Source organism: Pimephales promelas, chromosome 18 (genome assembly GCF_988280905.1).
Source record: "Pimephales promelas chromosome 18, fPimPro1.hap1.1, whole genome shotgun sequence".
NCBI classification, from domain to species: domain Eukaryota; kingdom Metazoa; phylum Chordata; class Actinopteri; order Cypriniformes; family Leuciscidae; genus Pimephales; species Pimephales promelas.
This window is the reverse complement of record NC_142786.1, coordinates 21823102-21836841: the sequence shown is the minus strand read 5'-3', so window position 1 is coordinate 21836841 and position 13740 is coordinate 21823102. Positions and strand designations below refer to the sequence as shown.

Below are 13740 nucleotides of genomic sequence, written 5' to 3'. Positions count from 1 at the left end.
ATTTACAGTGTATATATGGTAACTGGTATCTATTACATTATTACTTATTATTCAACTTTTTTTCTGTAAACAAAGCAGAACTGCGCTTGTAAACACTACTTTGTTGGGCATTACACAGAAGTAATATGAAAAGAAAAAGCCATCGAAACTTTCCTCGCTGAAGGGCGTCAGTTTGCAGGTATGATATAAACATCATAAAGTAAACAGTGTCATAATTCAACAGTAGATAAAAACAATCACATGGCATAAACATGGGCTATTTGGTGATTACAAACTGCTAGGAAAGCGCAAGCCTGTAGAAAGAGCAACACTAACTAAACAGCAGACATTTTAAGGACCTGCAAACACTGGCAGGCACACATGTGTCCTCTGGGTTTGGATGTTACCTTGAGGAAGGCCTCTTTCTGCTCCAGGTGCTTGCTGATCATGGGGCTGACGTGGTCGGTTTCACAGTTGGGCCCGAGTTTGTCGGCTCCCCCGCACCAGTCCTCCTCACGCTTGTACTCCTGCTCCAGACTCTCCAAAACACTACATACCTACAGCACAGACAGGAAGATGAGCCTTCAACTGCCTGTTAAACTCACGACAATATGAATGATAAAAAGCCTTAAATGTCAATAAATAGCCAAACAAAATTCACGCTAGCATTTGACACGTCAGTCTTCCACTGACCTGTTCGGAGGTCTTGTAAAAGGCCACGGAGGCGTTGACCAGCTTGAGCCGGTCTTCCATCTTCAGCATGAGCTGCTGCCAGTGGGACGCCACGTTCTCTGCGCAGTCGCGGATCATGTCCATGTCATAGTGATTGGCCTGTAAAAGGGCCTCGGCTTTTTGCTGGACCTGTAGGGCGCTCTGATGGGTTTTCTGTGGAGAGGAGGAGAAAACACGTCAGATGACACAAAAACAAGGACTAACAGACTAATAAACAGAATAGAGGGGCAGGAGTCAGAATACTTATACTGTGGATGCTAAGATACAACTTATTCGTCTACAAAGTGAGGTTTTTAGACGAGTATTCAGTTCAGAATTTGAGTCTGATGGTTGGAGGAAATGAGATTCAGGTTCCCAATAGCGATACAGTGACAGCGGATCTGATGTTATCCTGGTTCTTCATTAAAGGAGGGGAAGTAGAGAGCAAAAGCACGAGGATCAGGTCATGTCTGGATCATTTATGAGCTCGAGATGCAGATAAACGGCATCAATAAATATGTTTAGCCATTAGGAGGATTTGTATTGCTGTGTGCATTTGTTTTTTCTACACTTTTTAAGGGGCTGATTTTACCATTCATTCATTTTTCATACACTAGCATATTTTTTTTTGTAAAAAACAGTAAAAATATGATTACAATTTTTTTTCTATGTAAATTTATTTTAGAACGTCATTTATTTCTATGATGGCAAAGCTGAATTTTCAGCACCATTGCACCAGTCTTCAGTGTCACATGACCCTTCAGAAATCACTCTAATATGTCGATTAGCTGTGTAAGCAACATTACTACTATACTATTATCAATGCTGTGTTGCTTAATATTTTTGCAGAAATCAATATTTGATTAATATAAAGTTCAAAAGAATACCATTTTGGAACATTATAAATGTGTTTTATTTCCCTTTTGATCACTATAATGCGTCTTTGTTGCATAACCGCATTCATTTCTTTAAAAAAAAAAAAAAGAACAATTCTTACTGACCCCAAACTTTTTAACGGCGATGTATAGATTGTTTTGCCATTGTTCCAGGGCCAACCTTTCAATTTTTAACTCTAAAAAAGTATTTTAAAAGTTAAAAAAGTATAATACATTCAAACAAAGAATGAACATCTGTTCCTCATTTGTGGTGTACAGTCACATACAGTATTATGTTATAATAATTTTGTTCAAATGTTACTTAACATATCACAGAATCTACTTATCATACATCAATTTCCAAACACATGATTTATAAAAATGTATGAAATATTATTTGGGCCACAGAATGATGTTAAACATAATACATAAATTGACTTGTGGTGGATTCACGGTTGACCATTGTTAGTTGTGAAAAGTGTGCGAGTTTATGTTTGTGGTTAAAAAAAAAAGCCCATAGTTAAAGGGCAAGTTAGCACTAATGAATGTTGACAATATTTATGTTTTGATCTATTATATCTATGGTAAAGGCCTATAATAAGAATAAGGCAGGAAAATGGTGAAACATGGGGAAATGGTAATGGTTTGAAGCAAAATATAAGGAGCGCTGACCTCGATAGCATGCTGGAACTGCTCATGCTCTCTCTGCAGCTGCTCGGCTTCTTGAAGAGAACTGGCCGTAATCAGACCTGCATTCAGCATTGATTCACCATTACGGATCCAACCCAGAACCTACAGCATTAACACAGACAAATCGACACATCAGTGCAGTGTAAAAAAACAGTATTAAGTACACACTGAGCGGTATGCAGTAAGTACTACACAAGTGTTCCACTCTGAAAATAGCCCGTGCATTACCTGTTTGACCTCTGCCTGTAGGTGGCGCAGTTGCACACATTGCTCCAGGTGTCTGCGGTGCTGCTCCGCCGCCACGTCCAGCTCTTGCTGTTTCTCATGTAGAAACTCCAGTAGATCCTGAACGCGGGTGGCCATGTCCACATCACGGTCACAAAGCAACTCCACACCTGGAAAACAAGAAGAAACACTCTTAGCTCTCATTTTATTCCATCACAATGAAGCCGCTAGACTGAAAACTCTTGTTTTGGGACAGTTCTTTGATAAACAGAAAGATCAGCATTCATATGAAAATGATTTTATTTTTTTGTAACATAAATGTCTTTACTTAACTGTTTTTATGTCTTTGCTGAAATAACGTATTCATTTATTTCAAAAGTTCACCAGAAGTGCATATTGCTAGGGCTGGGTATTGACATAAACATTGACATTGAAATTAAATCTCTTAACTAATGCTGTAAACTATGGTAGTCTAGTTGTAGCCTACTAGGCTTCATTAGCCTAATATGAAGGTAATAATTAACTGTTTTGTAGCTATACAAACACAAATTGCACTTATTTTTATAATAAGAAGATTATATGAAATATAAACATTTAAATGGTGACTGTCATAAAAACTTGCCAGATTTGTTCAAATATGCATTAAATAGTGAAGAACATTAAGATTATAATGCATATGTAATATGGTGTATATATTTAGCAAAATGCTTCTCTTTAGAGTTATTTTTTCTAGCTGACTAACAAGTTTATGTGGGTTTTCTGAGGTAAATATGACGATACATGACATTGATTACAAGCTGTTTAACTGACGTCTTTCCACGGTTGAAACGCTGATTGAGTGAATCAATGTGACATGATATGGATTTCGATAAGTTGTACTCTATCTTTTAACACACTTTCAGATGCTCATTCATGTTTATTTCGCGCTGTGACTGGTATTATTAAGCCGGAAGAGAGATCAGCGTTGCTGCTTCTCTAGAGCTGCGCCAGAGCGATCTCACGCCACAGCGCCAAAACGTTATTTACTGTATGTTTTTGAATTTCTAAAGAAAATGGACGTAATTTGAAAATTGAGACTTTGTTTCATATCAATAGTAACAAAAGACAAAGATTATTGTGATTTTTTTAGATGCGCGCAGCCGCGATACAATGATCCATTCATTCAAATGAAACAGGATGACTAATCGATTCTTGAGATTTAAGAATCGATATCGGTTCGTAAAAATGAGAATCGATTAATATCGAGAAATCAATATTTATTACCCAGCCCTACATATTGCTATAATAAAACATGCTGTTTTCTAATATCCGTTGGCCTCACCGGACGCCTGCACCTCGTTGACGTACTGCAGCAGCTCCTGGCCCTGGTGGATCACATGGAAGGCCAGGTTGTTCATGGTCAGGGCTTTATCCGCGTGGTGCTGTAGTCTCTGTTCGGCAAGCGTCAGGTCTTCTGTGTCGAAGTCATTCATCTGCTGCGACAGCTCCTCATTCCATGAGTCTAGATCGGATATAATCTGGAAAAAAAATGTCCAGCATCAGCGCACTCTGAGAGTCTCAGACACCATTACTAATGGGCAGACACAGCGAGATCACCCAGGACAAGAAACAGAGTGATCTGTCCAGCCTTGCTCTAAAATGTAAAAGCTAATGTCTTCCTTTATAAACTCTCAATGCAATCAGGAGAGAGATGCTGTGTCCGAAATCACTCACTACTCACTATATAGTGGACTATATAGTGAGGTCGCCATTTTGAAGAGCTGTCCGAATGTATAGTGATGATTATTATACCCTATAGACCATTTCAAAAGATGTAAACAACACTGGTCCAGAAACACTTCCTGTTTCAGTTTGTAACTGTTTTCTTTATTTCACATGTAAAGAAAACATCTTAAAGATGCTTGTTTAACTTTTTGATTCAATTTTAAATGTTCTGTTGGTTGTATTTTATCCCAGCTTTTGTGTAGTGCTAAAAAACTGAAACAGGAAGTGCTTCTGGACCAGTGTTGTTTACATCTTGTGAAATGGTCTATATAGTCCACGCAATGTATCCCAGAATGCATTTTGAAAAGTAGTGTACAACCGATGGTCACTAACCCAAGCCCTACATACATACCATGCATTGCGCTGATTGTAAAAATAAGTTATAATCTTGTGTGGAGTAGCGCATTATAACAGAAACGGCCAAACATTATTTTTAGTTTTTAAAGGGTTAGTTCACCCAAAAATGAAAATTAAGTCATTAATTACTCACCCCCATGCTGTACCAACCCCGTAAGACCTTCGTTCGTCTTCGGAACACAAATGAAGATATTTTTGATTAAATTTGAGAGCTGTATAACTACCACATTGGCTCCAAAGGGACTGCCTCTTGACGGCCCAGAAAGTCAATGAAGAAAATGTTTAAATATCCCAAGTGACTACCGTGGCTCAACTATATGTTTATCAAGCGACGCGAATACTTTTTGTGCGAAAAAACAAACAAAAATAACGAGTTTATTCGAATATTTCTTTTCTTCCTTGTAGGCCAGAACGAGACTTCCTTAGATTTCCATGACGCATGCGCGAGATTTGCGATCTGCTTACACCAGCTTACACTACTTCAGATCGCAATTCTCGCGCATGCGTCGTGGAAATCTATAAGGAAGTCTCGTTCTGGCCTACAAGGAAGAAAAGAAATAGTCGAATAAACTCGTTATTTTTGTTTGTTTTTTCGCACAAAAAGTATTCGCGTCGCTTGATAAACATATAGTTAAGCCACGGTAGTCACTTGGGATATTTAAACATTTTCTTCATTGACTTTCTGGGCCGTCAAGAGGCAGTCCCTTAGGCAGCCAATGTGGTAGTTATACAGCTCTCAAATTTAATCAAAAATATCTTCATTTGTGTTCCGAAGACGAACGAAGGTCTTACGGGGTTGGTACAGCATGGGGGTGAGTAATTAATGACTTAATTTTCATTTTTGGGTGAACTAACCCTTTAAATTTTGGAGAAATAAGCTCAATATAAATGTAATGTAAATATTTAAAAAAAATCTATTTAGCCCAGAGCCGGCTCGGCAACAGCTGACAGATGATGTAATCAACGGCGCCGAGAGACGATCAAGTAGTGTCCGAAAGTGGTGTTTCTATTATGCTGGTGAGCTCACTATTAAGTGCTCTACTCCCTACCCCCGGTTTGAGTGGAGATTTCGGACACAGCGAGAGAGTAATCACTTTCGGGTGCAGATCATCCTTGAAGATTCCTGCTTATTAATTGTTAGAAAATCATATTAGACATCAAGGAGCCATTAACTATGTGCTGATGGGAATACTGCCCTAGTTTAAGGAATAGTTGACTATTAGTTACTCTCCCTCATGTCATTCCAAATGTGGAAAACCAAATGTTCTGGCTGCTACTTCCAAAATAATAAATGAGGATTCAAAGTTTAGAATAATGACAGAAATTTAATTTCTCAGTGAATTATCCCTTTAAAGGTCCCGTTCTTCATGTTTTTTGAAGCTTTGATTGTGTTGTTTACAGTGTGCAATTTAACTTTTTTCTCACAACTGACTTATCTGTATACCGCTGTTTTCACTGTCCAAAAAACAGGCCGATGACTTCCTTGCTCTATGAAGTCCCTCCTTCAGAAAAATGTTACGAGTTCTGATTGTGCCAGCGGTTCCTGTGTTGTGATTGGACAGTAGCTTTTCGCACGTTGTTCGGATAGGTCACGCCTATTACCATGAATTGGAGATGCATGCGCTGATTGTTAGAGTAAAAATGTATATAAATTAGGGTGACCAACTGTCCTGTTTTCCCAGGACATGTCCTGTTTTCATATAACAATATAACCATTTTCTATCCATACAGAGGAGGCATAACCTACTTTAAATGTATTGAAATTAATAAGGTATCTTTGAGTAAACTTCAAGCATCATTTGAGTACGCCCATCTGTTTGCCGGGCCGAGTGTCCTGGTTTTTGGTAATCAAAATATGGTCACCCTAATATAAATATCAATTTGAGCCTGAATCAGACCCGGAGAACATGGATGAAGAGAATCGATTAGAACCTGTTCAAACGCAAGGGGTACGCTGTTTATTTAGTAGTTATCAAACTTTTAATTGGTTAAACTGTAATGCTGAATGTTACACACTGTTATAAAAGCTTGTCTGTCAAATTTAACGATGGTGTTGTTGAATTTTTAAAATAAGTCCATTGTTTATTCCTACCTTAGTTACTAGTGTGCACGAGTTTTGAATAGTAATATATGTTTTATAGGTATTCCTGTGGGCGGAGATTGGTCAAAAAAAAGGAAGTAGAGGGGTGTAGTCCAAACCGGACATTCGCTGTAGGCTTTGAAAGGGGACTTCTGTTCAATAAAATATTTCGCTAGGCATTGAACTTTGAGCTTTATCATTTTACAGGTATTATTTATGCTCTAACAGCAACATTACACACTAACTAACGTTTGAAAAATGGAATCGCGAGGAACTGGACCTTTAATTAAAGGGATACTCCACTTTTTTTGGAAATAGGCTCATTTTACAACTCCCCCAGAGTTAAACAGTTGAGTTTTACTGTTTTCAAATCCATTCAGCCGATTTTCTGATATTTAGAAGAATATCAGTAACCAGACAGTTTCTGGTCTCATTGACTTCCATAGTAGGAAAAAAACATACTATGGAAGTCAATGAGACCAGAAACTGTCTGGTTACTGATATTCTTCTAAATATCAAAAAATCGGCTGAATACATTAGAAAACGTAAAACTCAACTGTTTAACTCTGGGGAAGTGGTAAAAGGAGCCTATTTCCAAAAAAAGTCGAGTATCCCTTAAAAAAACACATACTGTCCTCCACAGACACTTGATCAAATGTAGAGTGAACTCACGTCAATGGCGTCCCTCTCAAAGATCCTGAGCTGGAGGAAAAGCTCCAGTTTGATCTTCCTCTCCTGGAAGAGCTCTTCCATCTGAGCCTGAGCCTCATCCAGCTGCTGCAGGACGCTCTCGATGTGGTTGATGGAGCTGTTGTGAGGAGTCTTGTTGCTGGAGATGGCAGAGTCTCTGCAGGAAGACAGCACAGGTACGTGTGTTTTAGTGTGTGCGGAATGGTTTTAGTGATACAGAAAGAGACACTCATCTTTGGGGAAAATCAAAGCTGTTATAAAAATGGAATTATTCATTTAAGGAATGGTTAGAATTCTCAAGCCCAAGTCTGATGAAATTTGAGGAATTTTAGCTCCGTTTTCTCTATTTGTACCTTTACACAAACACAATGCTTTTATATAGACATCCCGACCATTATCTGCTTCATTGCTCGAGTGAGTGGGGTCAAAACAGGGAATCTTGGGAAGGATCAGAAATGACTTGCTGTGTAGTGAGTAGGTCTGCTGTTAGAGCAGATACATCAGGAGTTTAATTCTGATTCATGAATCTGTTCGACTGATTCGTTGAAAAGATCATTTCACACATTAACGGGAAAGTTCACCCAAAAATGAGAATTCGGTCATCCTTTACTCACCCTCATGTTGTTCTAAACCTGAATGAGTATTTTTGTTCTGTTGAGATATTTTGAAGAATGTTGGTAATCAAACAGCTGATGGTGGTATTTTTTAATCATACTATGGAAGTCAATGGCTACAGTCAACTGTTTGATTACCAACATTCTTCAAAATATCTTCTTTTGTGTTCAACAGAAGAGAGAAACTCAAACGGGTTTGGAACAACTTAAACCCTTTAAGATTTTAAAATACTGTTGCAAATTGACCATTTTAGATGCTATTTTATCATCTGGGTTTATCCCATACCTGCTTTTGATCAAATATACAAAATGCATACTGTAGCTCAAATCAGATTTATATATATATATATATATATATATATATATATATATAATTTCATTTTAGATAGACAGAGAATTTATGTGGCAGTAGAAACTTTTGTTTCACCATGTACAGGTGAAACTCGAAAAATTGGAATATCGTGCAAAAGTTCATTTATTTCAGTAATTCAACTTAAAAGGTGAAACTAATATATGCAAAGTGAGATATTTCAAGCCTTTATTTGTTATCATTTTGATGACTATGGCTTACAGCTTATGAAAACCCCAAATTCTAAATTAGAATATTGTGAAAAGCTTTTCATAAGCTGTAAGCCATAATCATCAAAATTATAACAAATAAAGGCTTGAAATATCTCACTTTGCATGTATTGAGTCTATGTAATTTTAGTATGTAATTACTGAATTAAATTAACTTTTGCATGATATTCAGATTTTTCGAGTTTCACCTGTAGTTCTGATCAAAAGTTACTTTTTTATTTTTAAACTATTTAAGTTTATTGAGGATACAGAACAATTCAAACTGATACCTTCTGAGTTCAACACTGATTCTTGAATCAGGAGTTTTCAAATGGCAATTAAGATTACTGAGGCAAGTGTTTATTTTCTGTTGCATTTTGAATCATTTTGACGGGATTTATTATTTAATACTAATTTTATTCTTCTAAATTTAATTAAATATGATTCTAAATTCTAAATTGATCTTTGTCCCATCAAAAGCTACTTTGGATGGAAATAAATAAAATGAATAGCTATCAATTCGGATGATATTTGTAAAAAAAAAATTATATATATATATATATATATATATATATATATATATATATATATATATATATATATTTTTTACGGATAGAAAATAAAGTGTCTGCAGATGCTGTGCAACACAATATAAAATGTTGCATATTGTGGAATGGATTGAACACTGTCTCTATCACTCTGCCTGTGAAAAAGGAGCAAATGGGGTATAAAAAGCAACATTTTGCTTAATTTTATTACTCTAACCTCTTGAGGGATAGAAGTAAATGATCAGCAGAATACTGAACCTAAAACTAACAAAAACCGACAAATATTAGGGCCCGAAAGAGGATGTGACCCCAGGCTTGAAATTTAAATGTAATAAAACAAAAAGCCAGTGCTAATGAGATTCTAAATTCATTAAAAATTGAAATTATATGGTCCTTAATGCATTATCTGCGAACGGGTGAGAGGATTACAAGCCCATTGGAAAGTTAATATGTAAAATATGCAACATTATCCTATTTTAATTAAAAAGGTTAATTTTAAGGACAGCTTTAGTAATAATTGTACAAGACGGTGAAGGGGAAAAGAAAAAGAGGAAGCAACAGTTTCAAACGAGTCTGTAAGGGATAGAAAAAAGACAGAAGAGTCCTTTCATCCCGGCTCAAAGGGCACAAGCGGGTTAACTCTGATTAAACTTTATTAAAAACAAATGGTGTAATAAAGTAAAATCACAGTTATCGGGGTAATAAAGGCCCTCGCTTTTAATTGACGCTTCAGTGCTGGATCTCTGCGGAAAGTCTGTTCCCATAGTGATGTGCTTTTATCATACTGAAAGGCTGGCGTGAGGAGTAACACAATAATTAACGCTTTCATGACCGATCCACAACCTCAACACAACCAGGGCTTCGAGATTACACCAGGCTCAAGTAATATGACTGAGTGCAATGCTGAGATCCGGATATCTCATGTGAACGCGTAAGAGAGCTTGTGTACAGTAAGTGTGTAATGTCTCTGCGGTTTGGGCATTCTGTGGGTTGGTGTGAGCTGGGGACCTTTCTGTTTGTAACTCTGGGCTCTCAGGGTTTAAGTATTACCTCTGCATAATTAACTAGGCGGTTATGAAAGCAGGATTATGTAAGACACTAGAGGAAGAGAGAATAACAGAATGAGAACGAGAGAGAGAGAGAGAGAGAGAGAGAGAGAGAGAGCACATGGAGAGATAGCCATCCTCGAAATTCACATGTGTAGAGAGACTAATTTGCAAGTGGAGGAGGATCAAGCCACATGTCTTCATCTGCTCTCCTTTATAAAATAATAATAATAATAATAATAATAACTTTAGTCGTAGAAATGCAGTGTGAACGCTAAACTGAACTAATGCTGTGATTTCAGAGTTGCCAGTACTGCACCAGTTATTATATAACAATAAATGTAATATTTACAATACAATATATGAATTTCATATATAAAACAAAACAAATATATAATACATAAAATGCAAATTCATATTTAATATTTTATATATTTATAAAATATATTTCAATATTTAAGGGTCTATATTAAAAATTAAGTATATAGATAAATATAAATTATATATATAATACACACACACACACACACACACACACACACACACACACACACACACACATTGTGTATATATATATATATATATATACACAAAATTATTTATATTTATATGTATGGCATAATAATATGTTTAATTGACTGCAATGCATCACATTGAAAAGTATTTAAAACTTAATATAAGTTTATTCATTAGCATAGGACTTGATTAGATTTAATTTCTTAACGATTGATTTCAAACCAGTTATTATTTGAAATTCAAATTAATCATATTTTTTCATATATAAAACATAACATGAAACAGAATTTGTAATAAATATAATATAAATAGTATATAATATACAAATAAAATGTCAAATTGTACTTTTTTAAAAAATTTATTTACTTTTTTGAAGTATGGAATTAATTATACTTTCTTTAATCTGCTGACAATCCTAATATCATCTTCCTTTTTTGTGTAAAATAGTTAGACCCTAACTACACCCTTTTACCTCCTCAAAAACAGCTCTGTTCACAGCGATCCGTTTCAGTGCATGTCTCTTTAAAAAATGATAATGAGCAACTGCTAGAGTGTTTAGACTTTTTGAGGATTAAAAAAAGGAGAGAATGGATTTTTTTTAATTGTATAATGGTTATATCCACAGACGGCAAAGATACATTTATATACCAAAGTGAATTTTGCATCCGATGACCCCTTTAAGATCATACTACGTAATGATCATAAGTCACATGGGTTGCATCAAACCATTCCTCAAGGCCTGAATATTTTTGCAGCGTTGTGCAGGCCACTGCAGTAGTGCTGGCAGTCGGGTATTCAGAGTTGCACTGATGAAATGTGACGGAGCCGAACACGTGAGAGCGCTGAGAGACTGCATGCTTCTCTCTCCTTCTCCTGCTCAACTTTCAGGATCGAGCTTTTCTGAATCTCAGCCTTCACGTTCTTCTGCGGCAGCAGTCCTTCCCACACGCAGATTATACATATGACTGACCGTTAGCACTAACACTGGACATAAATGCCATTTCACAGCTGCACTAATAGTTACTCACAGTTACAGTAATGTAAAGAGAGGATAGTACTCCAAATGCAAAGTGGATGCTGGTGAAAGGGACCAAATGAGTGCTTGAACCATCCAAAGGTTTGTTCAAGTGAGCATGACTAATGTTTGCTTGAGTACAAACACAATACTGGTTACAATTCTGACTCAACTAGGCAATTCCATTAGGCCAGTTGCAATTATTTTAGGCCAGTTGCGGTTTAGGCCAGTTGCAATCCATTAGGCCAGTTGCACAAACATGCAATTATGATAAAACTGTGTCTTTACTAGTATGACCAACTAGTAGTTAGTTAGGGGTAATCAGTCTAACTTTTCTGTATCAAATTAGACCAATCTAGGTTAATATGAAACCGACTTAAAAAAAACTTATGAACAGCAGTGTTGGGTGTAACTAATTACCAAGTAATTAGTTACTGTAATTTAATTACTTTTCCCTTGAAAATGTAAAGTAAGGGATTTAATTACAGCTACTTCTGATGTAATTGAGGTAAATACTGTGTATAGATCAATCCGATCTCACAGCGATTCATTTGCATTTTATGAGGCGTCTAAATTGTACGACCACACTCGTACAAATTCGTATGAATTATTGTAAAATATGTATGAAAAAAGTGTGAAATGTCTTGAGATCAGACATAAAACAATAGTGGGTTTAACATCAAAATGTATTGTCTGTTGTTAAAAAGTATGTTTTTATAATGTAACCTTCTCCACCTTGGTCAGTTTAAGGATAATTCATGCAATTTTGTAGTATTTATTTGAAAGAATTAAAACAGATTCATGTCTATCCTTGTATTATTCAGCTGGTTGAGATTGATATGGGATTTTGAAAGTAATTAGTAATTAAAAGTAATTAAATACTTTTTAGAGAGAGTAATTAGTACAGTAATCTAATTACACTGTTGAAAAGGTTATTAATAACTAGTAATTAATTACTTTTTTAAGTAACTTAGCCAACACTGATGAACAGTTTATGCAAATAGCTCATTATCAATTCTTCTAGTGCTTAATTGGTCCTAAATTTATACAAAACCACAAAAATATAACTTTTTGGTAATATTTTGTCATTTATTTTAAATTCAAACACTGAATGTGTATCTTCAATATCCACACTCATGCAAGTTCTCTGAGAATCAAGAATAACTAAGATTAACTTGATTAATATTGAGTTGTAAATAATAAAATGAGAGAATAATTTGATTAATAATGAGTTGCGCATAATAAAATGAGAGAATAATCGCTTTGAACGATTCAATGATAGAGTTATTAAACTGATTAAAACTATTAACTGCAAACTATTATGAGCTCAACACTGATATTTGAGTATTTCTAACTGATTCGCTCAAAGAACTAGTTCATAACAGTTATTTGTTCATAAGTTACTCTGGTTTGTTGTTTGTAGTAAGGAACAGTGACAGAAAGATGTGCTTTCTATTTATCATCTGTGTATTATTTGGTGGAATCCTCTATGTTTCAGACTTGGTGTGTGTGTGTAAGATTTCAAAGGATGACTTTCACAGTAAATCAAACAAACCCCATCTCAATGGAATCGAACTTATCCACACCAAAGCATTGAAGCAGAATAAAGAGCTGTTGCAGGGGAAGACAAGCACAGATGAGAAGATTGTGCACCTGAGTTGCTGAATAAGATCCTCTCCCTCTTTGATGACATTTACAGTGAACTGCAGTGTGGTCTGCTGTTGCTGCCCGAAACGCTTGATCAGGTCCTGAACAGCCTCCACCGACTCGGCGTATACGTCGTCCAACAACTCCTTTTGCAGCTCCTCCAGCCATGTCCACAGCTGTGAGCAAAAGACATGTGTTAATGGCACTTTTTTACTTAATAAAACACCTCATTTTAGTATAATACCTAAGGCCGTGTGTCCACCAAAGCGTTTTTTCCACGCGCCTGGTGTATGTTTTCAATTGTTTTCAATGGGAGCGCCACGTTTTATAAGTGTCATGAGCGTAACTGAGCGTTTTGTTTTTTTTTACACTGAGCGCACAACGTTTTTTACTGGTCACCGAGAGTTGAAAAATGTTCAAATTTG

The 13740-nt window shown here is 36.0% G+C and overlaps 1 protein-coding gene across 12 annotated transcripts in view; it reads right to left on the bottom strand.

The window, feature by feature from the left end:
- The window catches only part of trioa (trio Rho guanine nucleotide exchange factor a), a 130671-nt gene that overhangs the window by 35006 nt on the left and 81925 nt on the right, over positions 1 to 13740 (bottom strand). For all 12 annotated transcript variants that reach the window (XM_089123116.1, XM_089123120.1, XM_089123117.1 and 9 more), the window contains 7 exons: positions 13322 to 13491; positions 7354 to 7528; positions 3802 to 3997; positions 2484 to 2650; positions 2238 to 2357; positions 673 to 864; positions 387 to 536 (listed from right to left, as the gene is read on the bottom strand). In XM_089123116.1, the coding sequence (XP_088979242.1) occupies positions 387 to 536; positions 673 to 864; positions 2238 to 2357; positions 2484 to 2650; positions 3802 to 3997; positions 7354 to 7528; positions 13322 to 13491 (1170 nt within the window). The remainder of the gene's footprint in view (positions 1 to 386; positions 537 to 672; positions 865 to 2237; positions 2358 to 2483; positions 2651 to 3801; positions 3998 to 7353; positions 7529 to 13321; positions 13492 to 13740) is intronic.